General features: G+C 36.6%; 4 protein-coding genes across 4 annotated transcripts; 2 read left to right on the top strand and 2 right to left on the bottom strand.

The window, feature by feature from the left end:
- Positions 1 to 1,281: 1,281 nt before the first annotated feature.
- Positions 1,282 to 3,301, top strand: LOC125829903 (transcription factor bHLH87-like). The gene is made up of 2 exons (XM_049509128.1): positions 1,282 to 2,063; positions 2,505 to 3,301. Exons 1-2 carry the CDS (start codon positions 1,382 to 1,384, stop codon positions 3,089 to 3,091), a joined length of 1,269 nt encoding a protein of 422 aa, XP_049365085.1. The 5' UTR covers positions 1,282 to 1,381; the 3' UTR covers positions 3,092 to 3,301.
- A 1,171-nt stretch (positions 3,302 to 4,472) lies between these two features.
- On the bottom strand, positions 4,473 to 5,982 carry LOC125829944 (putative leucine-rich repeat receptor-like protein kinase At2g19210). Its single transcript, XM_049509161.1, has 3 exons — positions 5,873 to 5,982; positions 5,027 to 5,579; positions 4,473 to 4,944 (listed from the first exon to the last, which is right to left on the bottom strand). The coding sequence occupies exons 1-3, from the start codon at positions 5,949 to 5,951 to the stop codon at positions 4,473 to 4,475; spliced, it is 1,104 nt and encodes a 367-aa protein (XP_049365118.1). The 5' UTR covers positions 5,952 to 5,982.
- A 3,274-nt stretch (positions 5,983 to 9,256) lies between these two features.
- LOC125831569 (putative F-box/LRR-repeat protein At4g15060) lies at positions 9,257 to 11,040 on the top strand. The gene is made up of 3 exons (XM_049510730.1): positions 9,257 to 10,477; positions 10,566 to 10,754; positions 10,864 to 11,040. The coding sequence occupies exons 1-3, from the start codon at positions 9,257 to 9,259 to the stop codon at positions 11,038 to 11,040; spliced, it is 1,587 nt and encodes a 528-aa protein (XP_049366687.1).
- An 11,585-nt stretch (positions 11,041 to 22,625) lies between these two features.
- LOC125831586 (uncharacterized) lies at positions 22,626 to 25,128 on the bottom strand. Its single transcript, XM_049510755.1, has 2 exons — positions 25,025 to 25,128; positions 22,626 to 24,393 (listed from the first exon to the last, which is right to left on the bottom strand). Exons 1-2 carry the CDS (start codon positions 25,126 to 25,128, stop codon positions 22,626 to 22,628), a joined length of 1,872 nt encoding a protein of 623 aa, XP_049366712.1.
- Between the last annotated feature and the right edge of the window lie 294 nt (positions 25,129 to 25,422).

The following is a 25,422-nucleotide window of genomic DNA, read 5'->3' on the forward strand; positions in this document are numbered from 1 at the left end:
GTTATTAAAAAGAAAAAATATATTTTATTTTTAAAAACAAACTAAAAAATAGAATAAATAAATAAAAAAATGAAATACAAAGAATACTATACTCTTATCTAGCATGTTATTTATGTACTGGGAAAAAAAATCTAGCATGTTATGAATATTACTTTCCAATAATGATTTGGTTCTTCTTCAAAAGGAAACGTGATTTTTAATTTCCTACTTCTATTACAAAATGATAGAATATAGTTATTAATTTTTTAGAATAATATTCCTTTGAAATGAAGAAGAGACAAATAAAATAATACTTACGTAGTAGATTTGTGGTCCTCTGAAACAAATGTGTCCTTTTCTCGTCTTTAAGAATTGTAGTTTTATTTTCTTTTGACTCAATCTAGCTTATTTATGGTAGAGTTTATCAATCTTTTATTTCCAATTTTTGAAATATAATTTCTCCTACTCCTTAAAACCTCTAAAAAATTTGACCAAACCAACAACTCTATTATATATAATATAATATAATATAATTCATTGTTACAGGTATATTGTGTTTTATGGCTATGATTGAGCTTATCCTATAAAATGTGCAACTCATGTGAAGTATTTGCTGTATTTTGATTTAGTTGGAAAGTGTATTTGCATCAGTGAAATGATACTCACGTGATTTCCTTATTTGGATTTTCAATACCTTCACAAAAAGATGAGAAAATAAAGAAGAAGATAATTATGACTTTAGGCTTTCTTTTTTTTTGTTTTTTCGGCCGGTGTCTGGAGCTCACATTGGAGCTCCGCTCTGTAGGGCCCATTCGAGGGTGACGCTCCATGTTATATTCGTGAGGTTGTCATACATATAAAAATATTAGAAATTAACTTATAGATATGTATATTACAATAAATATAATTACTTACCTTTACAATGGAAAATATCTTATTCATAGATTTTAAAGTTTAAATTTGAAATTTAAAATGGGATGAAGACAATGTTATTCCATATGCTCTCTTTCACTTTTATATGGCCTAGTTATTATTTGAAGAGTCAAAAGGAGACCACAATTAGTTGAAATCCATCTTAAATATTTAGAATGGTTAACTATTGTAAGTTGTGACTTACATAATATTTTTACGTAATTTTTGAATATGTTATTTTTTATTTTTAAAATTTAAAAAGTATATATTTTAATTCACATAAAAAATTGTAAGTTGTACTAAATTTAAATGGGACAGAGGAGTAAACTTTAGCTTCTATATAAGCATGTTTCCCAACCAACATATTGCAGCTTAAGTCAGAACATCTCCTTCAGCAACAACTTGGCAATTCTTATACATCTCTGCTTCATTTTTCATCCTCTGCAGCTAGTTTTTCACTTATCAGATTCTGTGCACTTGGCCAAGCTTAATGTTGTCCAATTCATACCGTTTTGCCCCTTTCAGTAGCAAAGCTAATCCTTTAATTTCAATTCAGAAGCAAGTTGATATCGGCGAATCGTCAGCCATGAATTTTCAGGAATTTGGAGCTGCATTTGATCCAATCGACATCCTTTCTAGTTGGAATATCTCTCAGCGTCAAGAAGCTGCGACGAGATTGGCTGCAGACTCTGTCGCTGCTAAATCAGGAGCAGGTTCAATTGGGGATTGTACTAAAAGTAAAATTGGTTCATCTTCTTCTTTTCCTCCGCGGAACAATTATATGCCTTACTTCGGTAATAATCAAGTTCCTATTTGTGACCGAATGGCGGATCTTAGTTCAATTGGCCTATTCTCAAAAAACAGATCCCCTGATTGCTTGCTTTCTGCAACCAATACAAGCAACACCAACACATCGGGCAAATTAGATGATGTGACTTTCTCTGATGATTCTGAAAGCTTGTGGAATATCCACACTAACAATGCAGTTTCATCCGGAGAATCTGCAATTGATGCCTACAAATCGAAACCCATTGATGCCAATGACAACAATAATATTCACTACTCTGTTAATGAGCTTGATGAAACAGTCTCGTGTAACAATTTTATAACATCTTCAGAAGGAAATCGTTACAATATGGACAAGAGAAGCCACAATGCTCTGCTCGAATCAGGTGAGAATACTCTTGGCACACTTTTAATTGCTTAAATAAATAGTACATTAATTTCTCTTACACTATACTATTCAGGAGAGTAAAACAATTTTATTTTATTTTTTATAAATATTTTGAATTAATTATTAACTATGGTGATTTATTATATTATTTTCTTATATATAAAATTTTATTGAGTCTTTGTCTGAATACAGACTAAAAATTAAGTAGTTTGACATTCGTACAAGAAAAGTCGTCCGATAGGCCCCTCACGTGTCGGTTTACCAATTTTGGATGACAGTGAGATTCGAGTGTAAAACCTCTAACCAACTCTGATACCATATTGAATAGTTAAAAGTTCTAATTTGTTATGAGATTTGAGTGCAAGACTCATTTAAAATTTAAATATTTGTGAAGAATATAATACACTTTCAAATACTTAAGTATATCATGTCACAACAGATTCCTCGAGCAGAGACTACGTATTCCAGTTCATTTCGGAAAATGATCAACCTAAGTCCAAGAAATCCAGATCAGAATACAAGCTTCCAAGTTCATCGAACATCAATTTCCAGCAAGCTAGTTCTTCGGCTTGTTCAATAGTTGATCCTGATTCAGAAGCAATTGCACAAATGAAGGAAATGATTTATCGCGCAGCAGCATTCAGGCCAGTGAGCTCTGTCAGGGAAGATGTGATGGCAGAGAAGCCGAAGAGGAAGAACGTAAGAATATCAATGGATCCACAGACAGCTGCAGCGAGACGAAGGAGGGAAAAGATAAGCGAAAGAATAAGGATATTGCAGAAGCTGGTACCAGGAGGAAGCAATATGGACACTGCATCCATGCTTGATGAGGCTGCAAACTATCTCAAGTTCTTAAGGACACAAGTGAATGCCTTGGGTGCATTTGGCTTTAATATAGACCCAATTATCATTAACAATAACTTTACTACTTCTTTATCTTCAATACCATTAATCAACTACCCATTTCCCTTGCAACCACATTTTCCTATGCAAAACCTCAATCCAATCCATCACCCTAAGTGTTGATATACGATCTCGGAAAGAGTTTAATTAATGTAAAAATAAAAACATATTATCAGGTCAAATATACATGTTACAACAGGTAACATGATTTATTATCAAGATCATAAATCTCATATTTTAAGGAGGTTTACTTGTAGATATCATTTGTCTGACCTGATAGTGTATCATGTTTTAATGTTTTTACTACATTATATATTTAGTTTCGTGCGTGTATTTTGGACTTTATTCAATTTGAAGCTGTCGGCTAGCAAACCAATGCAAAGAAATATTCCTCTAAATACTTGTGAATTTGAATCACAGTATCACACTTACTCTAAACTAGTTTAAATACACAAAATTATCATTCCTAATAATTTTTTATTATTTTCCCATCCGGTGTCAGGTACCCACATTAGAGTCCAACTAAATTCAAATCGCGTACTGTATGACCCATTTCAAAGATTATTAGTAGCATCAAGCATGTTTCATGCAAAATTAGAAGAAGAAAAAAAAATGAAACCAGAAGTGAACAAATTGTGTTGACATAGGATGTGATGGTGAAGGAAAAAAGATGTTGGACTTTGACAACACAATGCTTGCTTTTGCAAGTTCTTTATGGGGATGGTGGAGGAAGTTGCTTTGATTGGATAAAAGAGCTTACTGATTTTTTTGGCTAAAAATAGGAAATTCTGTTAAGAAATAAAGAAGTATCTGTATTCTTGGCTTTTTGCTCTGCCAACTTGCTCTTTATTTCTTCTTCTTCTTTTTTCAAGTGGACGGTGTCTAGAAAGTGATTTAGTGTGTGTGAAAAAATCAAAATCAACATATACGTGATCCACGCTCATTTCTGGAAAGTATTTATTTCCAACACTATGATCTTATGAAATGGAAAAAAGGCATTGACTTTGGTTAGTATAAAAATATGTTGATTGTCTTAGCTGACATTTTCATTAATAAAGATTGTCAACTGTCAAACATTCTTTGCAACTGTCTCCAGATAATCTTATTTAAAAATGCTTTCATTTGGCTGGCAATTGTTTTGATGTAGCTACGTAGCCCCACTTATTTTTAAATTTATTTAACAGTCGACTATATAGGAGGATCAACTGGAGCAATATGTTCGATTTTTCAGCATTGAAATTTGTTGAATCTCAGAAATAATAAAAGGAGTGGAACATAGATATGTAAATTCAACAAACTGTACAACAAAGATCAAAATTACCCGTCAATTGAACTAGCTTTCATCCACATACATAACTAAAATTCAACAAAATGTACATCAAGAACGCACGCAACCAAAAGTTCTCCATCTCGACCTTCGATTTCCTTGATGAAAAATTCACTTTATTTCACTCCACACCACACCACAGTCAGATGCTGATTCATTTTCGTGTTGTTGTCTATTTTAAGTATCCGGTTTATATCCTTTTAGCTCTCTAAAAATTTCGATAGCATTAATGAGTGGCGGAAGAGTTGAACTCTCAGTTTTGTTAATCAACACATCGTACTTCTCGATACCACTGCCTGGATACACTGTGTAAACCGTGTAGGAGGACAAATAGGCAGGAGACATAGGTCCATAATATAGGTAGTCATTGACATAAATATTGAATTCCCTTTTCTCTGTCTCCGATAATTTAACAACTTCGGCAAAGTGAAAGTATAAGTAATACTTATCCGTGGCATTAGTAGAGTACCAGAAAAAGGTCAACGTATCGGGACTGGAATCGGTCTCCGGATCAGGTATCAAGGCCGTGCTCATTACTGCCGTTGGTAATTGGAAAGTGTTCTGAAGTATTTCTTCTGTTGTATTAATAATTAATGTCCTCGGCAATTGATATGGTCTCCAAACTCTATCCCACGCATCATCGCTGTACCTGTTATGTATTTTTTTTTTAAAATTATTCAATAGAACATCTTGATCTTCAAGTTAAAATAGATTGAAATAATAAAATGTACCTAACATATTGATTGGTTAAGGAACCGAAGTCCAAACGGTAATAAAGTTCCATTGAACTATTGAGTATTGCTTTGTATATGGTATTATTCAAAGGCCTTAACTCTAAGGCTGAAATAAAAGGAGTTGTAGTATCTAACTTGACAAGGCAAATATTTATAGAGCCATTAGAAGGTGTGTGTATTATTTCCTCTCTAATCGGTATAGAAGCATTATATATTGAGATTGTGATCCAATATTTTTCTTCAATGTAAAGATCAAAATACGGGAATCGGTCATTTCCATTATCATAATCTCCGTAGAAAAAACTTGCCCTTATCAAGTATCTGCCAGAGTTCCCTTGAGCTGGAGTTAAAGTGTAGCAATTTCTGGTCCCTGTTGGAAAGCTTGTAACTGTGAGAAATTGTCTTTCTAGGGAATTGGATTGGTATGTTGATGATATGTTATTTTTCACTCCACCACTGACATAACCTACATCTGAAGTGTAAAATAGTCCTGTTGTTATATCTGTATAGTTTGAACGTGCTGGTATTCCACAATCTAGGCTTATGAATCCTGTAAAAGATGGACATAAAACAGAACATGAGCATTAAACAGGGCAAATATTGTAGTCGCATATTTACTAGGTGTAGAAGCAGAGACGGATCTAGAATTTAAATTTACTCATTTTTTTACCACAACCCTTCAGAGGTGGCGTCTGAACCTAAAGTTTATGTGTTCAATGGATATTTAAGAGAAATACAAAGTTTGAACCAAGGTAACTAGGTCGATCAGATCCGTTGCCAATAAGATCTGAGTCAAAGTTATTGAATTAAGTTAAATGTATATACTACGAATTAACATGGTACCTGTTTGATTGTTTTGTGCAACAGCTATTGTTGCTAAAGAAAAAGCAATAAGCCAAGCAAAGAGGAAGCCTTTCAACATCTGGATTGATCTGTTATCATGAAATTTAGACTTTTAGTTGGTTGAGTGAGAATAACTTTGGGGCTTTGCCTTATATATATTCTATGCTGTTTCCAAGTGATTTGGTAAACGCCATCATGATATCATTTGCTGAGCAAGGTGAATGCAACACTTATATTATCTTAATACGCTTGTGTCATGAATTGTGCTTTCAATTTTAATAGTTCAACCAGTTTACCTTGCTTTAATTTGAGCCACTAGTGAAATAGTAGACTAAGCACATATATTATAGAAATGATAACCGTTTAAACAAAGTTTAACAATAGGTTTTATTAGTTTATGTCCAAGATATTATTCCACTAAAAATTGCAGGTTATAGAATTTAAAAATCATTTCAACTATAGATCATTATGTATGTGATCTTGATTGTTCCTGTGTTGTACATATACCAATTCTTGGAATGAACAACGTAACCTCTTCAATTATTAAGTTATTAAATTCAGGGTGGCGCTAGATGCCCATATACGGGTTGATCAGCCAAACTCAATATCGTTTGCTCAAATAATATGTTTGTGTTAAGAGATTCGTTAAATATGTAAAAAATATTAAGTTTAGAATCCGATTGTGAACACTTGAAGCAGTCATTATAGAATCCAGAGTCCATAAAATTATAATTCTAGCTCCGTCTCTTATTATTTATTTTAAATAGTTAATTTATCTGGATACTGATAATGCCTTGAAGAAAAATATTGTACTCGTTCAATCTAATTTCAGTGAACATTATTTTTGGGCCACAATCATATACTTAATTCCTTGAAAAATAAAATAAAAATAGTAATCCTATTACAATACGTTAGTAATCCTATTACAATACGTTATCCAAGTCAACTCATTGTGGCTTTTGCTCATTCCAAAGGATAGCAATACAATATTTTATAAGGAACAAATGTTTGCATTATCGAAAATTTGGTGCGTTTTGCCACTTCTCTTCTCGCTCTGTTAGAGAGCAGCTATTTTAGTGGCCAAATGCTCACTGCTATATAGAATTATTCATGGGAGAAGGGTCAAAATTATCCCTAAATTTTCGTTTAATAGCTATACTATATGGCCATTTATACCTCACCGTTACAAAACTTATAACCCGCACCTGTCAATTGGATGAAAAACCCCAAAATGAAATTTGATGTCAGGGTGGTCTTTCATATTTGTTGGTTGATCCTTAGAAATGCCTCCAACATTTGAACGACTCGAGTCACAACAGATAGGAACTATCTCACTTTGCATCAGTTTCTCCCTCAAAAACTATACCAAAAGGAGAACAAGAATCACAACACTGATATTCTTTTATTATAGAAGAAATAAAAATACTATACTCTATATTCTTAACCCTTTAAAAGCCCAAAATTCTATAACAAATGGAACATCACATCAGGGAAGGCAATGGGGAAGGGTGGTATGGGTTGAGCTTAATTAGCAAAAATTTAATTCTCCCTGCTCCGCCTTGCATAATATTTTTTTTCATTTTCTATCCGCAAGCCCGTCCCGCATAAATTCTCATTCTTTAAGAGATTTACTTTTAATAATGGACAAAAAAATTACACCATCAGTTCGTTTTTAGACCAGTAAAATGATCTACTAAAATTTCAAGACGGGATAAAGTATGAGTTGGAGTATTATTTATTATTTAATAAATGTGAAGCCTGATTTTGATAGAGTAATTTAATTTGTACCTGCATTTTAATTTTTTTCCCTATGTGTATCCATTTTGTGACAACTTTTTATATATATGGCGTTTGAAATTAGTTTTAAGGTGATTAATGCATTTAACAATTGAACTAAATTAATTAACTCTTTAATTATTGTGATTTCGTAATGGCTACCCAATCACAAAAATATCAAAGATTGGCTATATTCGTGGGATTACAGGTAAGAATCTGATTTTAAAATAAAAATAAAAATAAAAATAAAAATTCTAACAATGATTTTAAACATGCTCTCAGTATTTTAGGATAATCAATCAAATTAATGATTCATAAAATAAAGATACGTATCTTCATGTTTTAAATTACACAATATTCTCTTCAATGGATAATAATAAGTTATTTAAGGCCTTTGATTGAGAAGAACAGTTTTCTGGTACTTACCCTCCAAAATTTGATTCAGAAATTCTCATTATAATTTAGGGTTAGTAGCCGGAAAACGCCATTTCCGGCAATCCATTATATTGTTGCTCAAGTCCTAGCTCCGATAACTGTGTTTTGGTGGGGGCTTGCGTCCAATTTATTGTTTCTTTTTTGGAGTTTCAAACTAAAAATTAGGGAAACGCTTGCTGCAATTCAAAGAGGTGTTGGGAAAAAAAGCGGACAAGCACAAAAATATATATGGTAAAAGTAATGGAAATAAAATGGGAAAATAATGACACCAAGAATTTTACGTGGAAACCCTTCTAAATAAGGGGGGGAAAACCACGGGCCAAGAGGAGCAACTGATATCACTATAGTAAGGAATTTTACACTGTATAGTCACGAATACAATGCTCAAAGTGACTACTACACACTCAAAAGGAATAACACTCTTTTGATTTCAACCTTACTAAAATATCGCTCCCACTCTATTTTTCTTCACAGACTATTTTCTTATATAGTCTATGAAAACCTCACAGCTCTCTAAATATTTTACTCTCTCTGTGAATTGGTGTATTTCAAATGAGCTAACAAGCTCCTTTTATAGAAGAAATCAACAACATTTTTTCAACATCCACCGATATGTTTCTCAACATTTGCTGCCAACTATTGACAATTGCATGCAGCAATTGTTGAAAAACAATAATTGTCAAAGGTGCAGCAAATGTTGAAAACACTTATAATTGAATAATGGGGATGGACCCACAAGAGGAAATCAGTATCTTAGACTACAAAATGTTATGCGATTTTGGTACGATTTTACCAAAGTTGTACCATCTTTGTGTCTACTTGTGCACACCCAAAATAGACGCTACATGAGACAAGTTAAATGAGATGTTTATGCCTTCTAAATTAGTAGAGGGTGGTTATGAAATAACGAAACGTTAGTTCATTTATGATTTGAATATTGTGATATTGTACAAGCGAGGCTAGTGGTAGAATACTTTCTTTTTGTCCATCGCTTGAGTTCAGAACTTTGCAACTTTATTGATCATATGATATCTCTTTTTTTGTGAAGTGATACAATTTTCTGAAATAGCACAGTCCCTTGTACGCATTTGATCCTCTTACTTTGACATCAGAATAAAATCAACTAAATGTGTAGTTTAATGTATGTTTTTGCCGTATTAATTTTCAGGAAAGATGGCTACTCGAGGAAAACGTAGAGTAATGGATCAAATCTCTCAACTCCCTGACCCTATTTTGCTGCACATACTATTCTTCCTACCTGCGAAAGATGCAGCTCAAACTAGTGTGCTCTCCAAGACATGGCTGAAAGTCTGGAATTCGCTTCCTCTATTTACATTTGATTTCTGTCAAAACATTTCCTTATGGAAACTCCTGTCTACACAAAAAGAGGAATCGGAACAAGTTGATGTAAGAGATGCTTTTCTAAATATTATAGATGGTTCATTGGTAAATCTCCGTGTCCAAAAAGCAATAATAGAGAAATTCAGGCTTTTTCTTAAACTGTCATATCTAAGAAATGTGTCTTGCATCGACGAATGGATAAGATTGGCTACCAATAACTGCATCAAAGAGTTAGATGTTCATATTAAGCGCCAGTATAAAGAAGACTGGTACAGTTTGCCAGGTACAACATTTACAGCTAAATCGCTGATTGTTCTGAGATTGGGAGGTTTTAAGCTAGACTTCCCTCTAATTGTTGATCATATGAAGCTTACTAAATTGAGAGAGCTATCTCTAACTGATGTTCTTTTGGAAGAACAGACGATCTTGGAAATTTGTTCTGCTTATCCAGCGGTAGAAGATCTACGTCTCATCAGGTGTGAAGGAGTAAAAGATCTATTGATATCTGATCTCCCCAGACTTATAAAGCTTACAATACATCAAGCAAATGAAATAACTTGGGAATATAGAAGTATCAGGATTCAAGCTGTTAATCTTCAAAGTCTATATTACAAAGGATGTAACAGGCAGTTAAAGTTTGACGTGACTACTTTCAAGCTTCTGAAAGAATTGAGCATAACAAATGAGCTGATTACTGATCTGGTGGTAGAAAATCTTGTTTCTGAACTGCCACTTCTTGAGAAATTAGAATTGAACTTTTGTTTCAAGTTGATGACGCTTAAATTTTCGAGTTGTATGCTTAGACAGTTAACATTCCGTTCTGGCAAGAGTCTAATGGAAATTGTGATCGACACTCCAAACCTGATCCGTTTTGAATATGGTGCTAGTAAATTGCCTGTCATATTCTCTTTGACAACATCTTCTCTGCAGGAATGTTATCTCAAATTAATGCCCAGTGATCATCTAAGCACGAGTTGGTTTCAAAATTTGAAGGAATATCTATCTAGATTCAAACAACTGAATTTACTTGTTCTGTCTATAGATTCAACGACTGTAAGTGTCTGAATTCCATTTTCCCTTTAATTTGTTAATGTTTAGTTTTTGTGACATTTGATAATCTTTTTTGTCGTTGATGATCAAGAATACGTTCATCGTGGAAGAACTGAATGGAGCGTTGTCCTGCGCACTATCTGTTGTCAAGCTTGTGAAGATAAAGAAAGTTATGGAGTCTCTAAATTTTGAAACTCTGTTAGATGGTCTGCTTTGGACTTGTCATCCAGAGACTCTGTCAATTGATAGAACCTGGGAGCACAATGAGGATTTTGTACAGGTGAATTTGATTTTCCCGTCTTTGCTTGTATATAGGATTTTTGTTTATTATATTTATATATAGTACAAAGAATATGAGTGTTGTGATTCTTGTTCTGCTTTTGGTATAGTTTTTGAGGGAGAAACTAATGCAAAGAGAGATTGCTCCTGTGTGTTGTGACTCGAGACGTATCAAATGCTGGAGGCACTACCTTAAAGAAATTGAAGTTGAGAGCTCTACTAGACAGTATGGGAATCCTTCTTCATCATCTCGAGTCTCAACCGTTTGTTTCAAACTGACATGGTAGAATAAGCGCACTGGTCTAGGACTGAAAATTCATCTCGTCTGTCTTTATTTGCTTATATTCCACATGGATCTGTTTCGTCAGTACTGCAGTCTCAAAGTTGGATTATGGTGCGGTGATAACCTTTATTTATTCTTCCTTTTTTCCCTTTTAATTTTTAACCAGATACTGTCACATGGTGATAATTACTGGTACTGTCTTGTGTTTTGGTCTTTACTTGCTCACCATACAAATAACCTTATTTGAAGGAACTTGCTCTAGTGATTGTATATATACATTTGAGAAGTGCTCTAGTACCCAACGAAAATTAACAGAACTGGTTCTGTTTTGTGCTGTACTGTTTTTGGCCTGTCGCCTCAAAAGAGGAATACCCATATAATTAAGAAGGCATAACTTACCTAAATCACATAGTGTAAAGAATAAAATACATTTTATCCCTACTCTTTTTCTAATTATTATAATCCCTTAAAATTTGTACCTTCCGGATACATAAGTCACCATCCGGATACACAAGTCACCATTCATATACATTAATTCTGATACAAGAAGAATCCTTATGTTGGGCTAACAAGGGGAACAAAATCTTTGTTGTTGAGCTTAAAAAGGAAAAAAAAAACGTAAAATTAAATATCAGGTCCATAAATCACGCAATTACGTTGTTGTCACTACTAATCAATCCCTCCCAAAGCATAACAACTTCAAACCAAAATTGTCAAAAATCTTTTCAATTTCGATTCAAAATCATTGAAAAATTGAATTGCTACATTATGAATATCTTTATTTTGTTGAGAAATTCAAGAATCTGAGAAAGTGAGGTGAGTTGAAGCTTACAAATCGATGAGTTGAGGAAAATCGGGAGATTCGATACATTACAGAGACGAGGGTTGTTTTATCCCTAAACAATTGTTTGAAGATCCTCTCGAATTTTATTCAAAATTGTCGAATTTTTTTTGAGATTCAAAATTCTTCTATTAGTTCATCGAAGATTCTTTCAGTTTTGGTTCAAAATTATTGAAAAAAATTTGAGATTCAAATTCTTCTCCCAGTTCGTCGAAAATCCTTTCAATTTTGATTCAAAATTGTCGAAAATTTTAAGAAGATACATCATGAATATCTTTGTTAGTTTGTACTTGGAAGTGAAGAAACATGAGCCAAAATTTGCAATGTATTTACTATGCATTGATACAACACACAAAAAGACTGGAGAGATGTTGTGTAGTCGATATTTTGATTTGTGATCTCGAGATGTTGTGTAGTTAATTTTTTGTAAACATTTGTATCATTGGTTATTGTTGTTTTATTTAAAAAGATATGTAAAAGGGAAATGACTGAGTTTTCAAAAAATCGATTAAACTTATGATTTAAGCAAATCGAATTTTCAAAAGAATAGAGTCGCCACTTAATTTTTAGTAAAAAAAATCAAGAAAAATACAAGGTTTTCAAAAGATTTAAACAGATAAAATCAATTGAAAATAAAATGGTTCGAAGTTCAATGTACATTCCGAGAAGGTGTTAGGCCCTCGGAATGCCCGCTAACTCGCGGTTGACCGGCGATTTGACTAAAATAATTTTGACTAATTTTAAAGTTTTAACTAAGTAAAAGAACTCATTTATTTAAAACTTATTTACTTACTACTATTATTATTATTATTTTATTTTATTTTTATCATTATTAATATTTATTTATTTATTGCTATTTTTTATTTATTTAAGGGGAGATGAGTTAAAGGGGGATTTTTAAATGACAAGACTAATAGAAATAAAGGTAAGTATAAAATACAAATATATCTTTTGATTTGGATATGATGAAAATGAAATGACTATCTACGGGAATTTAATTAAATTAAAACCATAAAATAAGCAAAGTTAGTCAAATAAATACGATATAAATAATAAGAGAGGGAAAGGAAATAATCAAATTTGGGCCTCTGGCCCAAATTTCCCACATCTTGGACTTTGCTGAAATTGTCCAAGGCCTTTGGGCCTGTTTTGCCTTTGGAAAAATCTGTGTATACCCTTTACGTATATCACTGTATACGAGCCATATTTAGGCTCGTTTTCATGTATATCCGGTCGTATTCCAAATGTACACACTCCTTTTAGACCCCTGCAACATGTATTTCTGGTTTTGGACCGGCATTTCCCCTTTCCTGCACCTGTATATTGTATTTTGCCATGTATACCAGCGTATACTGCTGTATACAGCAGGTACGCAGCTTGTTTTCGACCTTTTCAGAGCTCAAAAATTCAAAATCCCGCTTTGTTTACCCTCCGAAACCCTGTATTTCGATTTCTTGCTGACCGACTTGGGGAACATGAATATCGGGCCATAATGGCCCAATAGGAAAATGCAAGGAGAGGAGATATAATCCGTAAGGATTCGGGAGGTTTCACATGCAATAAAAAAATAAAGACGAAGGATTAGTTTATTCACAACAAAAGGATGAGCCTTTATCTATACTACTAAGCAAACCAATTATCCAAAATATTGATCATGTCTATTATTAACTCAAACCCGCCAAATTTAAACAAAATGGGGATTCAAACAAAATGTTAGGAAATAAACTCATGTGGAGAGGGAATAAAATGACGGCTTAAGCTAAGGACAAACATAATCACCTCTTGCACATTTAGAGTTAAGAGAGAACATGAAACAATCAAAGAAAATAAAATAAAATAAAATAAAATAAAATAAAACAATATTTGCAATAAAATGAGTTGACATGAGCATCACGTTTCAGGCAAAAATATTGCATGCTTATTTTTCTAATAATGAACAAATACATGACTAGTGAAGATTGAAAGAAATGCTAAAATTCTCAACAATATTTAATAAATCAAAATTAAACCATAAAGATTTGTATCCATGTATGATCGCTCTTTATGTATACCCAATGACTAAATTAACATTATTGTTATATCTAAAATCTAAATAGCATCATGAATCTATTAATAATAAGCCAACACGTTCCAACTAATAACTAAGCATTTCAACTTGGTAAAATAGATAAGTGATCATAGATTTGCAAGGATTGAAATAACTATAATCAATGGACCACAATTTATTATATATATATATATATTTTAAACGGGCCAAACACATGAACACAAACACTTAGAAAATATTAACATCCTCACCCACAAAAGGACTAGTGTATTTACAACATGCTTCATATCATAGAACATTCAGTGAGGCCACAAGCTAGCTATATAAGATTCATACTTCTTGATATATAAATAAAAGAACCAACCGGGAGATGAAGTTGATATTTATTCACTTTTTAAAAAAAATAAAAAAATAATAATAATGATAGTAATAAAACACTATGATAAACAATCAGAGACTATTTCAAAGTCAAGAACATAAGAAATTAATCAGGCCTATATTTACAGATACTAAATCCCAACAACGAAGAAATTCAAAACTAGATAAGGGTCGCAAAACAGAACCAAATATAGAATGTGGATTCTGGAACGGAATAAGGAGGAATGAGGAATTTTACCTTTCTCCGGGCACCGAACCGAGACAGAACGAGCAGAAAATGAGCAACTCCTCCACCAACAACTTAGAAAATTCCAACAAGCAGCGGTAGAGTCGTGTTCAGAATAAGAGGCTGGCAATGAGGTGCTCCTTGAAATACTTGTTGATTTTAGTGTCTATTCTAGACTCAAAGAAACTTATTTATTTCACTTATCTTATCTCTTTTTCTTGACTCAAAAATTTTCGACCCTTTTTCCAATTTTTTCTCGAAAAAATCCCCCCTCAAAGTGAATGGAGAAAGGGCTACTTATGGACAAGGATTAGGGTTTGGAATGGGGGGAAAAAGGGTGAAAATTCGGATTCAAAAGCCTATTTCAAAATTTTGAATTCAAAATTCTTTCACCATTCCGGCTAAACACTTTTTCCTGCAAAAATCGCCCCATTCCGGAAGAGGAAAGGGGTAGGACGCGTGCTCTGTCCAGTTGTTGCGTGTGTCGACGCGTCTGGGCTGCTGCTGTACGTTTCTGGTCGTTTTGCACGCGCTTGCTGGAGAAGAAGAACAGTGTAGGGGTTGCTTTTGGTATTGTGTTGTTGTTGTTTGTTGAATGTGTTGGGCTGGGAATTGGAATGAGAATGTGGGCTGTTGCTAAGGTAAAAAAAATAAAAATGATGGGCTGCTGATATTGGATAAGGCCCAAGTTTAGTCTCAAGTGGGTTTAAGGTGAGGTAAGAAAAAATGTTAGATTGAAATTGCAAATTTGGCCCAGAGTTAAATAAGACGAATAATATTGATTAATTATTGAGTTTCTTAATCTTAACGAAATAAAATAATTAACTTAATTATAAATTAACTATTTCAAAAATATAAGCTATCTTATAACTAAACTAGTTAACCAAATCTTTAAGTAAAACTAAATATTTTTGAGACAATTTTCGAATGTTCCTAAAATATATCAATTATATATATAGACATGTAAAATATAAGTATTGTCTAAAAGTTATAATAAGTGACATAATTTATTTAAAATAACTCGCAAACTATTTTCGAAATTTATAAAACTAATTATTTTAGATCGTCTAAAATGGAAGAAGCTCGATGATTAATATATATTGTGGAGGTCCAAAATTGGGTGTCAACAACTGTCCCTCATTTTACTTGGATTGATGCAAGAAATTCGAGGAAAATGAAATTGACTAATCCGATTTTGACCGACCACATCTTCGTCTTTAGGAAGGGATTTGGTACGGATTTTAAGAATTATGGCCGAACCTCGAAAATGGATTTTCTACATATCTCAGGCTAATGAGAATTCAGGCCACTTGTAGTTCGATACGCTTGATTTGACGTATGATTTTGAAAGAATTCAAAAGTTATTCCGATATCAAATTATGAAGAGATCAGAATGCTCGAGAATAAGATTTAAGAGCGAATGATGGAATACAGCTGAGTTTTCGACATCGATTCTGCCTACATATCCCTCAACTCAAGGAATCAGGCTGCTTGTAGTTCGACTCAATCGGTTGAAAAGGAAATCCATTATGCTAAGATGACCTTCGGTTCTGGATGAGTGACGAATAAGTCGAGTATGAAAAAGAGGCTTGCAACCTCTTAGTCATGAGTGTGGCGCGCTTCACACCCATAATTAAGAACTTACAGGGACATAATTTCTAAAGCTATTGGTGCATTGTCACTCAGATTGGAAAATTGCTTCCGGTGAACCCAAAATTTTCCGAATGCAAAATAGGAACTGACCAATCTAAGAAAAACCCACATGCCTTCTGATAGGGGTGTGGTTTGATTGTGGTGAAAGTTGTGCCTCTGCTCGCGTCCTAAGAGTTTGACACTCCTCTTTGGACTATGTCTCAGTTCGCTGCTAAGAAAAAGTTCCACGTTGTGCTACATCCTAATTGATGTCGTCCGCACCTGTGGTTTGTTTTGAGAATTCATCCTCTTGGATGTTCTCGACAAAGACTGAGATAAAATTCATTAGCATAAAAATGTCATTCAAATGGAGGGGTAGTGTCTTTTACCGTGTTGACACTGAATTGTTCTACTTGAACATTTGACGTCAACTCTATCGGGTTTGATGTGAAGCAAATAAAGCTTATGTCTCATATTTGCAATATAAACTTCAATGTACTCTTCATTTGATGTCAAAGTAATAAAAATAGACTGATGTAATATGTTGATAGTTCTTTTGATGTCGTTGTTGCAAAGGAAAATGATGCCTCCGATATCAATCTTCTTTTGATAGGCGAATCTTAGTGAATCTTTTTCCCGCGATGTATGAATCTTTTTTCGCGATACATGAATCTTCTCTTGCAATGTATGAATCGTTTTCCCGCGATGCATGAATCTTCTCTTGCTATGCCTGGCTTTTCCGCGATGCATGACTTATCTCTCTCGTTATGCATGAGTTCTCCGAAATGCATGGGTTCTTTCTCTTGCAATGCATGATTTCTTTCTCTTGTAATACATGAATCTCTTTTCTTCTCTTGTAATACATGAATCTCTTTTCTTCTCTTGTAATACATAAATCTCTTTTCTTGCTATGCATGACTTCTCCGCGATGCATGATTTCTTTCCCTTGCTATGCATGACTTCTCTGCGATGCATGACTTCTTTCTCTTGCAATGCATGACTTTTTCCTCTTGCAATGCATGATTTCTTTCTCTTGCAATGCATGACTTCTTCCTCTTGCAATGCATGATTTCTTTCTCTTGCAATGCATGACTTCTCTGTGATGCAAGGCTTCTTTCTCTTGCAATGCATAACTTTTCCGCGATGCATGACTTCTTTCTCTTGCTATGCATGACTTTTTTTTTCTTTTCGCGATGCATGATTTCTTTTGATGATGCCTCCCTGATACCAAATGAAGATAATGCTTCACGAGCAACGTATGTGATCTTCTGGGTATCTTTTGGGACGCAGTGTCGTCTCAATCGACAATATAAACAAAATGACCCTCGGAGTAGTGGTATCATCTCTTCTGACAGTATGATATAAATGACTCTCCGGGTAGTGATATCGTCTCAATCGACAATATAAATAAAAATGGCTTTCGGAAGTAGTATCATCTCATTTGACAATACGATATAAATGACTCTCCGGGTAGTGGTATCGTCTCATTCGACAATACAATATAAATAACCTTCAGGGTAAGAATATTATCATATCTGATAATATAACGCAGATAAACGTCTTCCAGGTGTCTCTAGTTGCTGGGAAATAATAATATTGCTCTCTTCGTGGTTTTCTCTGAACATAGTTGCACGTTCATTATGGACTTCTCCTTGTTGGGAATTGAAAGAAATAATGTAATTTATATTCCGAAATCTTCGATATAAGCGGCATAAAATATTTCCTACATCCATAGAAAAATTATCAATTTTTAGGAGCTCTTTGCCCCTTTGACTTTTCCATACTCATTGAATGGTGGGATATGCTGATCTTGAGGCAAACCTATAGACCTGCATCCACAGAAGAATTGTTAGTTTTTTACAAAATGAACTGATCTGTGTCGATTTCTTCGGTTGTTTGCTCCTTGTCTTACTATCTCCGGTTGATTTCTCCGATCTCCCGCTTCTTGATAGATAGGACAAAAAAAATTTTTATGCAAAAATAATTAAAACATGAAGGAAAAGCTTATAAGGAAAGTAGATTTTCAAAAGTAATGTTCGGAAAAAGTCACTGCCAAGTGTCATGTCACGTCAAGCTTAATGAACCCCTTTGGAGCTGATGTTTCGAGATCTATCTGATTACTTGTTGGGAATTATTCAAAGTTGCTCTGAACTGCCGATAAACCCTGTGGAAATTTTGAGGCCATCCTCAAAATTTCTGTCCCAGTTAACTGTCTTGGCTTATCTTTAACCGTTGGTGAGCAATCACAGAATTTTTGAGATCTTCTCAAAAATTCTGTCCCAGTTGCAAATCTCAAAGTAACTTTAGTCTCGACTTTGTTGGAGAGATCTTATTCTTGAGAATTTTTGAGTCCCTCTCAAAAATTCTGTCCCAGTTCCTATCGTAAAGAGGAATAGAAATCATATGGGAGATATGACCGAGCCCTTGTGGCGCCTACGTATCCCGTTGATGCAGGAATCAGGTCAAACATAGTTCCCCCTCTCGAGGATTAACAAAATAAGAAATTTACAAAGAAAGTGACCGAGGCCGACATAGGCCGCCTACGTATCTCATTCTTGAGAATTCAGGTCGAACGTAGTTCAAAACAAAGAAATATTTAAAGGGGATAAAGGGGTGACCGAGGCCGACATAGGCCGCCTACGTATCTCATTCTTGAGAATTCAGGTCAGACGTAGTTCATTACAAAGAAATAAATTCTAAACAAAGCAATTACAAGTAAATAGAACGATTACAAGGAAATGATAGAAAATACAAACATAAACTTCACACATAATATCTCTTGACTGCATCTGAGTTGATCGGTTTCGGCCATTCGGTGCCATCCATCTCCGACAGGATCAAGGCACCTCCAGATAACACTTTGCGAATCATGTAGGGTCCTTGCCAATTTGGTGCAAATTTCCCTTTGTACTCATCCTGATGAGGGAAAATGCGTTTGAGGACCAATTGACCAACCTCAAACATTCTGGCTCTTACTTTCTTGTGGAAAGCACGAATCATTCTCTGTCGATATAGTTGTCCATGACAAACAGCAACCATTCTCTTCTCATCAATTAATGTCAACTGATCAATCCGCTTGCGAACCCATTCAGCATCACTCAACTCAGCTTCTTGGATGATTCTTAAGGAGGGTATTTCGACTTCGGCAGGTATAACTGCTTCTGTTCCATATACTAGCAAATATGGAGTAGCTCCAACTGATGTTCTGACAGTCGTTCGGTAACCCAACAAAGCATATGGCAACATCTCGTGCCAACCTCTGCGATTATCAATCATTTTCCTCAAAATCTTCTTTATGTTCTTGTTGGCGGCTTCTACAGCTCCATTCATTTGGGGACGATAGGCGGTTGAGTTTCGGTGAGTGATCTTGAATTGTTCACATATCTCTCTCATCAAGTGACTGTTGAGATTCGCTCCATTATCAGTAATGATGGATTCTGGTACTCCAAACCTAAATATCAGGTTGTTGCGAACAAAATCCGATACAACTTTCTTGGTTACCGATTTGTACGAAGCTGCTTCTACCCACTTGGTGAAGTAGTCAATGGCAACCAAAATGAATCTGTGTCCGTTAGAGGCGGCTGGCTCTATTGGACCGATGACATCCATGCCCCAAGCTACAAAAGGCCAAGGTGAACTCATAGCGTTAAGTTCGTGAGGTGGCACTCGAATCAAATCACCATGCACTTGACATTTATGACATTTCTGCACAAATTTGCAACAATCATGTTCCATAGTCATCCAAAAATAGCCGGCTCGAAGGATCTTCCTCGCCAAAGTGAGTCCATTCATATGAGTACCACAAACTCCGGCATGTATCTGTTCCAGAAGCTTCGCAGCTTCGCTAGCATCAACGCATCTGAGAAGACCTAAATCTGGAGTCCTCCTATAAAGGATTTCCCCACTTGCAAAGAAATTGAGGGCCATGCGGCGTATCGACTTCTTTTGGTTGAACGTTGCATTCTCAGGATAAGTCCGTCCTCTAAATACTTCTTGATGTCAAAATACCATGGCAAACCGTCTGGTTCTGCTTCAACATGTGAACAATGAACAGGCTGCTCTTTTACCTCTATATCCAAGGGATCAATATAACTTGCATCTGGATGTTTAATCATTGAGGCAATGGTGGCAAGAGCATCGGCCAACTCGTTTTGTGTTCTGGGAGTGTGTCTGAACTCAATCTTGCGAAATCTCTTGCACAACTTCCGTATATACTGCACATATGGTGTGATCTTTGGATTCTTCACCGCCCATTCTCCTTGAACCTGATGAATCAACAAATCTGAATCTCCAATAACCAGCAACTCGTGAACATTCATATCAATTGCCATCTTCAGGCCGAGGATGCAAGCTTCATACTCAGCCATGTTGTTCGTGCATTCAAATCGGAGTTTAGCCGCCATAGGGTAGTGCTGACCAGTTTCTGACACTAAGACCGCTCCGATTCCTTTCCCTTGATGATTCGCCGCTCCATCAAAGAATACTCTCCATCCAGGGTATGCCTCAGAAATATCTTCACCCACAAATGAAACTTCCTCGTCAGGGAAATATGTCTTGAGCGGTTCATACTCCTCATCAACTGGATTCTCTGCAAGATGATCAGCTAAGGCTTGTGCCTTTATCGCCTTCTGAGTCACGTACACGATGTCAAATTCACTCAAAAACATTTGCCATTTAGCCAACTTCCCGGTCGGCATTGCTTTCTGGAAAATATACTTCAACGGGTCCATCCTGGAAATAAGGTATGTGGTATAAGAAGACAAGTAATGTCTTAATTTCTGAGCAATCCAGGTCAAAGCGCAACATGTTCTTTCCAAAAGAGTGTAACGAGCCTCATATGGAGTGAACTTTTTGCTCAAGTAATAAATGGCTCGCTCTTTCTTCCCAGTTTCGTCATGTTGACCAAGCACGCATCCCAATGCATTATCTGAGATAGACAAATATAACAATAACGGACTCCCTTCTCGCGGAGGGACCAACACCGGTGGATTGGACAAATAGTTCTTGATAGCATCAAAAGCCGTTTGACATTCTCCGGTCCACTTGGTCGAGGCATCTTTTTTCAATAACTTAAAGATAGGCTCACATACCACAGTGGATTGAGCTATGAACCGACTGATGTAGTTCAACCTTCCCAAAAAACTCATCACCTCTTTCTTGGTCTTCGGAGGGGGTAATTCTTGGATCGCCTTGATCTTGGAAGGGTCAAGCTCAATGCCTCTTCTACTGACTATAAATCCCAACAACTTGCCAGATGGCACTCCAAATGCACATTTGGCGGGATTTAACTTCAAATTGTATCGACGCAGGCGATCAAAGAATTTCCTCAAGTGAGTTAAGTGATCCGAACTCTCACGGGACTTGATTATGACATCATCTACATACACCTCGATCTCCTTGTGAATCATATCGTGAAAGATGGTTGTCATGGCCCTCATATAAGTAGCACCGGCATTCTTGAGACCAAATGGCATCACGCGATAATGATATACACCCCAAGGCGTGATGAAAGCTGTCTTTTCTGCATCTTCTTCGTCCATCAGGATCTGGTGGTAACCGGCATAACAATCCACAAATGACTGCATCTCATGCTTAGCACAGTTATCAATGAGAATGTGAATATTTGGTAATGGAAAATTATCTTTTGGGCTAGCTTTGTTGAGATCTCTGTAATCGACACAAATTCTTATTTTTCCGTCTTTCTTGGCAACCGGAACAACATTAGTTAACCAAGTCGGATATTGCGTCACTTCCACTACTTGGGACTCGATCTGCTTTGTAATCTCCTCTTTGATCTTCAAACTCAACTCAGGCTTGAACTTCCGAGTCTTTTGTTTTACTGGACTGAAATCTGGATTGATCGGCAATTTATGGGACACCATATTCGTGCTCAGCCCCGGCATATCTTTATAAGACCAGGCAAATACATCAATGTACTCCCCGAGCAAACGAATCAGGTCTCTTCTTTGAGCTTCTATCAGATGGACACTGATTCTTACTTCTTTAACACATTCCTCATCTCCGAGATTCACAGTTTCAGTTTCTTCCAAATTTGGCTTGTGTTGATTTTCGAATTGTCGAAACTCTTCAGCAATATGTTCAGGAACCTCATTTTCTTCTTCATGTTCCTTACACTCATCATCACCTGCCTCATTTTGTTCACTCGGTTCATGACATGACATGACATTGGCAGGTTTTAAATTAATATTACTGAAATCATAAACAAACAAAGTAAGGAAAGTAAAATATAAACAGATAAGTAAGCAAACAAATTTGATAAAAGAGGCTTTTCATTTGAATTGAAAGACAAGCAGAAACTTTGGCCATGGCCGAGGGCCATTTTGCCTTTGAAACACCACAAGGGAATTTAAAAACTTCAAACAAATAACAGTTGCATAAAGGATGGGTCTCGGGCCTCTTCCGGACTACCACCGATTTTAAAATAAACAAAGACACATGTCTTTTCTACCCAGATGAGCGAAAAATCAGGAGTGGTGTGGAGGTCCAGTTTTGCAATTGCTCCTCAGGCTCTGCATCACGGATGCCTGATGTCCCAGCCTCTTCCTCAACGACCGCATCAATCTCCTCAAAAAGGCCACAGATTCCTTCCCCGAGACCATCATCATTGACATATCCTCGCACCGGGAATGACTGATACAGATGAGGAATTGGCCTGGCCAATGCTTGATCAACATTCTTGTTTTTCATCTCTGCTTCGTCATCTGTTGGGACATATCCCAAACCAAACTTTGCTCCTTTGGCGGGAATTTTGATAGGCTCGACGATTCCTTGGAAATGCTTCCCCAATCCAAAACCTGGTTCGTAACCATTCTGGAGCATAACAGTAGCAATCATCTTGTACACGGCAGGCATAGGAGGTTGTGGAGCCAAGTCATCACCGGTGGCATTTACCAGCTCCACCGTGTAGAAATCACAACCTCGAGAGACATCATCAACGATCGGTGCATACCCATTGGAATGACTCCCTTCACCATAAATGACTAATTCCTTGTCCTTCCAAACAAACTTCATTAGTTGGTGAAGGGTAGAAGACACAGCCCCAGCCATATGAATAAACGGTCTTCCTAAAAGCAAGTTGTAACTGGTGTTGATATCCAACACCTGGAATTCCACATTAAAATTCGCAGGACCCACCTGAATGTCCAAGTTCACCGCACCCAATGTGTCTCTTTGCACTCCATCAAAGGCCCTCACATTGACTTGGTTCTGGTGAAGCTTTCCCACGTCGAATTTCAGCTGCCTCAGAGTCGAAAGTGGGCAAATATTAAGACCGGATCCATCATCGACCAAGACGCGATTAATTATCTTATCTCGACACATACAGGTGACGTGCAGAGCTTTGTTGTGCATCCTCCCTTCAAAGGGCAGCTCTTCATCACAAAAACTGATTCGATGTCCTCGAATAACTTGGTTTATCATGGCTGCTAGATTGTCGCTGTTGGTTCCTACGGGCACATAAGTGTCATCCAAAGCCTTCATCAACGCTTGCCTATGCAGTTGTGAGCTCATCAACAAAGCCCATACAGAAATCTGAGCTGGTGTCTTCTCCAAATGCTTCACGATTGAATAATCTTTTGGCTGCATCTTTCTCCAGAACTCCTCAGCTTCGGCTTCACTGATCGGCCTTTTTGCTTGGTCCTTCTTCGGCCCTCCTTGAGCCAACTCTTCCGGTGTGTAGCACCTGCCGGATCTGGTCATACCCTGAGTAACAGCTGTTTCAATCACAAACTTTGGTTGGGTAAGAGTTTCCCGTGGCACCAAGGCAACAACCTTCTCGGGTGTCAGAATCACAAACTCTTTCTTCTCTCTAATGCTCAACGAGGCTACAGCCCTTTCTAGTTCATCAGGAACAACTGAAACTATTGCCTTTGACACACACCAATCGTCATCTGTCTCTATCATGTTGATAGTGACGCCTCCATGATTTGGCAAAGGATTACTGTTGACATTGGGCGCGACCGTCTGAAGAGAGACCACATTCTGATCAATCAGGTCTTGAATCTTATGCTTCAGGTTAATACAGTCTTCAGTATCATGTCCGACACTGTTGGAGTGATACGCGCACCTCTGATCAGGTCTGTAAAACTTTGAGCTAGTGTCAACCGGCTTGGGCCCCACTGGGTGAATATATCCTGCCGCAGTTAATCGCTCAAACAGCTTTGTTCGGCTTTCGACAAGCGGAGTGAAAATTCTGGCAGGCTTCTTCTCAAATCTAGGACGGGGGGATCATAATTGCCTTGTTGAGGAGGAGGCATTTGACGATAGTTTGGAGTGTTTGGACGGGGGGCTTGATATCTGGGATATGAGTTGGTTTGGTAGTTTGGTTGTGGAGCTTGGTAGTTCGAGGGGGTATTTTGGTAAAGTGGAGCTGGGGTTTGGTACATTGGGGGAGGCGTTTGGTAATTCATCTGAACGTTGGCACAGTTGGGGGCGGCATTTCGATAGTTATGAGGGGGAGTATTGTAAACTGGAGGGGGAGTTTGGTAGATAGTAGGGGGAGTTTGGTAGTTAGGAGGGGGAGTATTTTGATAGCTGGGAAGAGGGGTGTTTTGGTAATCAACATGTGCATAACATGCCGGGTGCAAACTCTGTGAAGGTCGAGAACGACCTTGGTATGATGATGATTTCCTTGGGGTCTTCTTCCCCTCATAAGAGATAGAGGACACATCCTCTCTTTTCTTCTTCAATAAGCCCGAAGATCCGGGCGAGGCAGCAACACGGGCAATCTTCCCGGTTCTCAATCCATCCTCGATAGTCTCACCTACCTTGACTATCTCAGCAAATTTTGCTCCAACGAGCACATAATTCTGTCATAATATTCGGTTTCCTGCACCCGCACAAACACTTCAACAATTTCCTTTTCTGACATAGGAGGTCTAACTCTAGCTGCTTCCTTTCGCCATCTATATGCAAATTCTCTGTAACTCTCGGTTGGCTTCTGCTTCATCTTTTCCAAGGAGTAACGATCAGGAACGATCTCCACATTGTAGGCGAATCGTTCAAATGAAGTCCTTAGCCAGAGCATTCCAGCTAGACCACTGTTTCGTTTCATGAGACGTAAACCATTCTAGAGCCTCTCCGCTCAAACTTCGGCTAAAAAGCCGCATTAACAAAGCTTCGTCTCTCCCAACTCCCACGAGTTGGTCACAGTAGGCCCTCAGGTGCGCTAAGGGGTTCCCTGTTCCTCCAAAGATGTCGAATTTTGGCACCTTGAACCCTTCCGGGAGGTCCAAATTCGGAT

This window comes from Solanum verrucosum, unplaced genomic scaffold, assembly GCF_900185275.1.
Source record: "Solanum verrucosum unplaced genomic scaffold, falcon-dt-bn FXZP01000102.1, whole genome shotgun sequence".
Classification (NCBI taxonomy): Eukaryota; Viridiplantae; Streptophyta; class Magnoliopsida; order Solanales; family Solanaceae; genus Solanum; species Solanum verrucosum.

What these genes read in the sequence shown, in the direction of transcription:
- LOC125829944 (XM_049509161.1), bottom strand. Translation starts at nt 5,951, where the DNA reads ATGTTGAAAGGCTTCCTCTTTGCTTGGCTTATTGCTTTTTCTTTAGCA. An exon ending in TGCACAAAACAATCAAACAG is followed by an intron (nt 5,580 to 5,872) that starts GTACCATGTTAA and finishes CATCTTTTACAG; the next exon opens with GATTCATAAGCCTAGATTGT. An exon ending in TTAACCAATCAATATGTTAG is followed by an intron (nt 4,945 to 5,026) that starts GTACATTTTATT and finishes AATACATAACAG; the next exon opens with GTACAGCGATGATGCGTGGG.
- LOC125831569 (XM_049510730.1), top strand. Translation starts at nt 9,257, where the DNA reads ATGGCTACTCGAGGAAAACGTAGAGTAATGGATCAAATCTCTCAACTC. An exon ending in TGTCTATAGATTCAACGACT is followed by an intron (nt 10,478 to 10,565) that starts GTAAGTGTCTGA and finishes TTGATGATCAAG; the next exon opens with AATACGTTCATCGTGGAAGA. An exon ending in ACAATGAGGATTTTGTACAG is followed by an intron (nt 10,755 to 10,863) that starts GTGAATTTGATT and finishes CTTTTGGTATAG; the next exon opens with TTTTTGAGGGAGAAACTAAT.
- LOC125831586 (XM_049510755.1), bottom strand. Translation starts at nt 25,128, where the DNA reads ATGAAGCAGAAGCCAACCGAGAGTTACAGAGAATTTGCATATAGATGG. An exon ending in GAAAAGGAAATTGTTGAAGT is followed by an intron (nt 24,394 to 25,024) that starts GTTTGTGCGGGT and finishes CCCCCGTCCTAG; the next exon opens with ATTTGAGAAGAAGCCTGCCA.
- LOC125829903 (XM_049509128.1), top strand. Translation starts at nt 1,382, where the DNA reads ATGTTGTCCAATTCATACCGTTTTGCCCCTTTCAGTAGCAAAGCTAAT. An exon ending in CAATGCTCTGCTCGAATCAG is followed by an intron (nt 2,064 to 2,504) that starts GTGAGAATACTC and finishes ATGTCACAACAG; the next exon opens with ATTCCTCGAGCAGAGACTAC.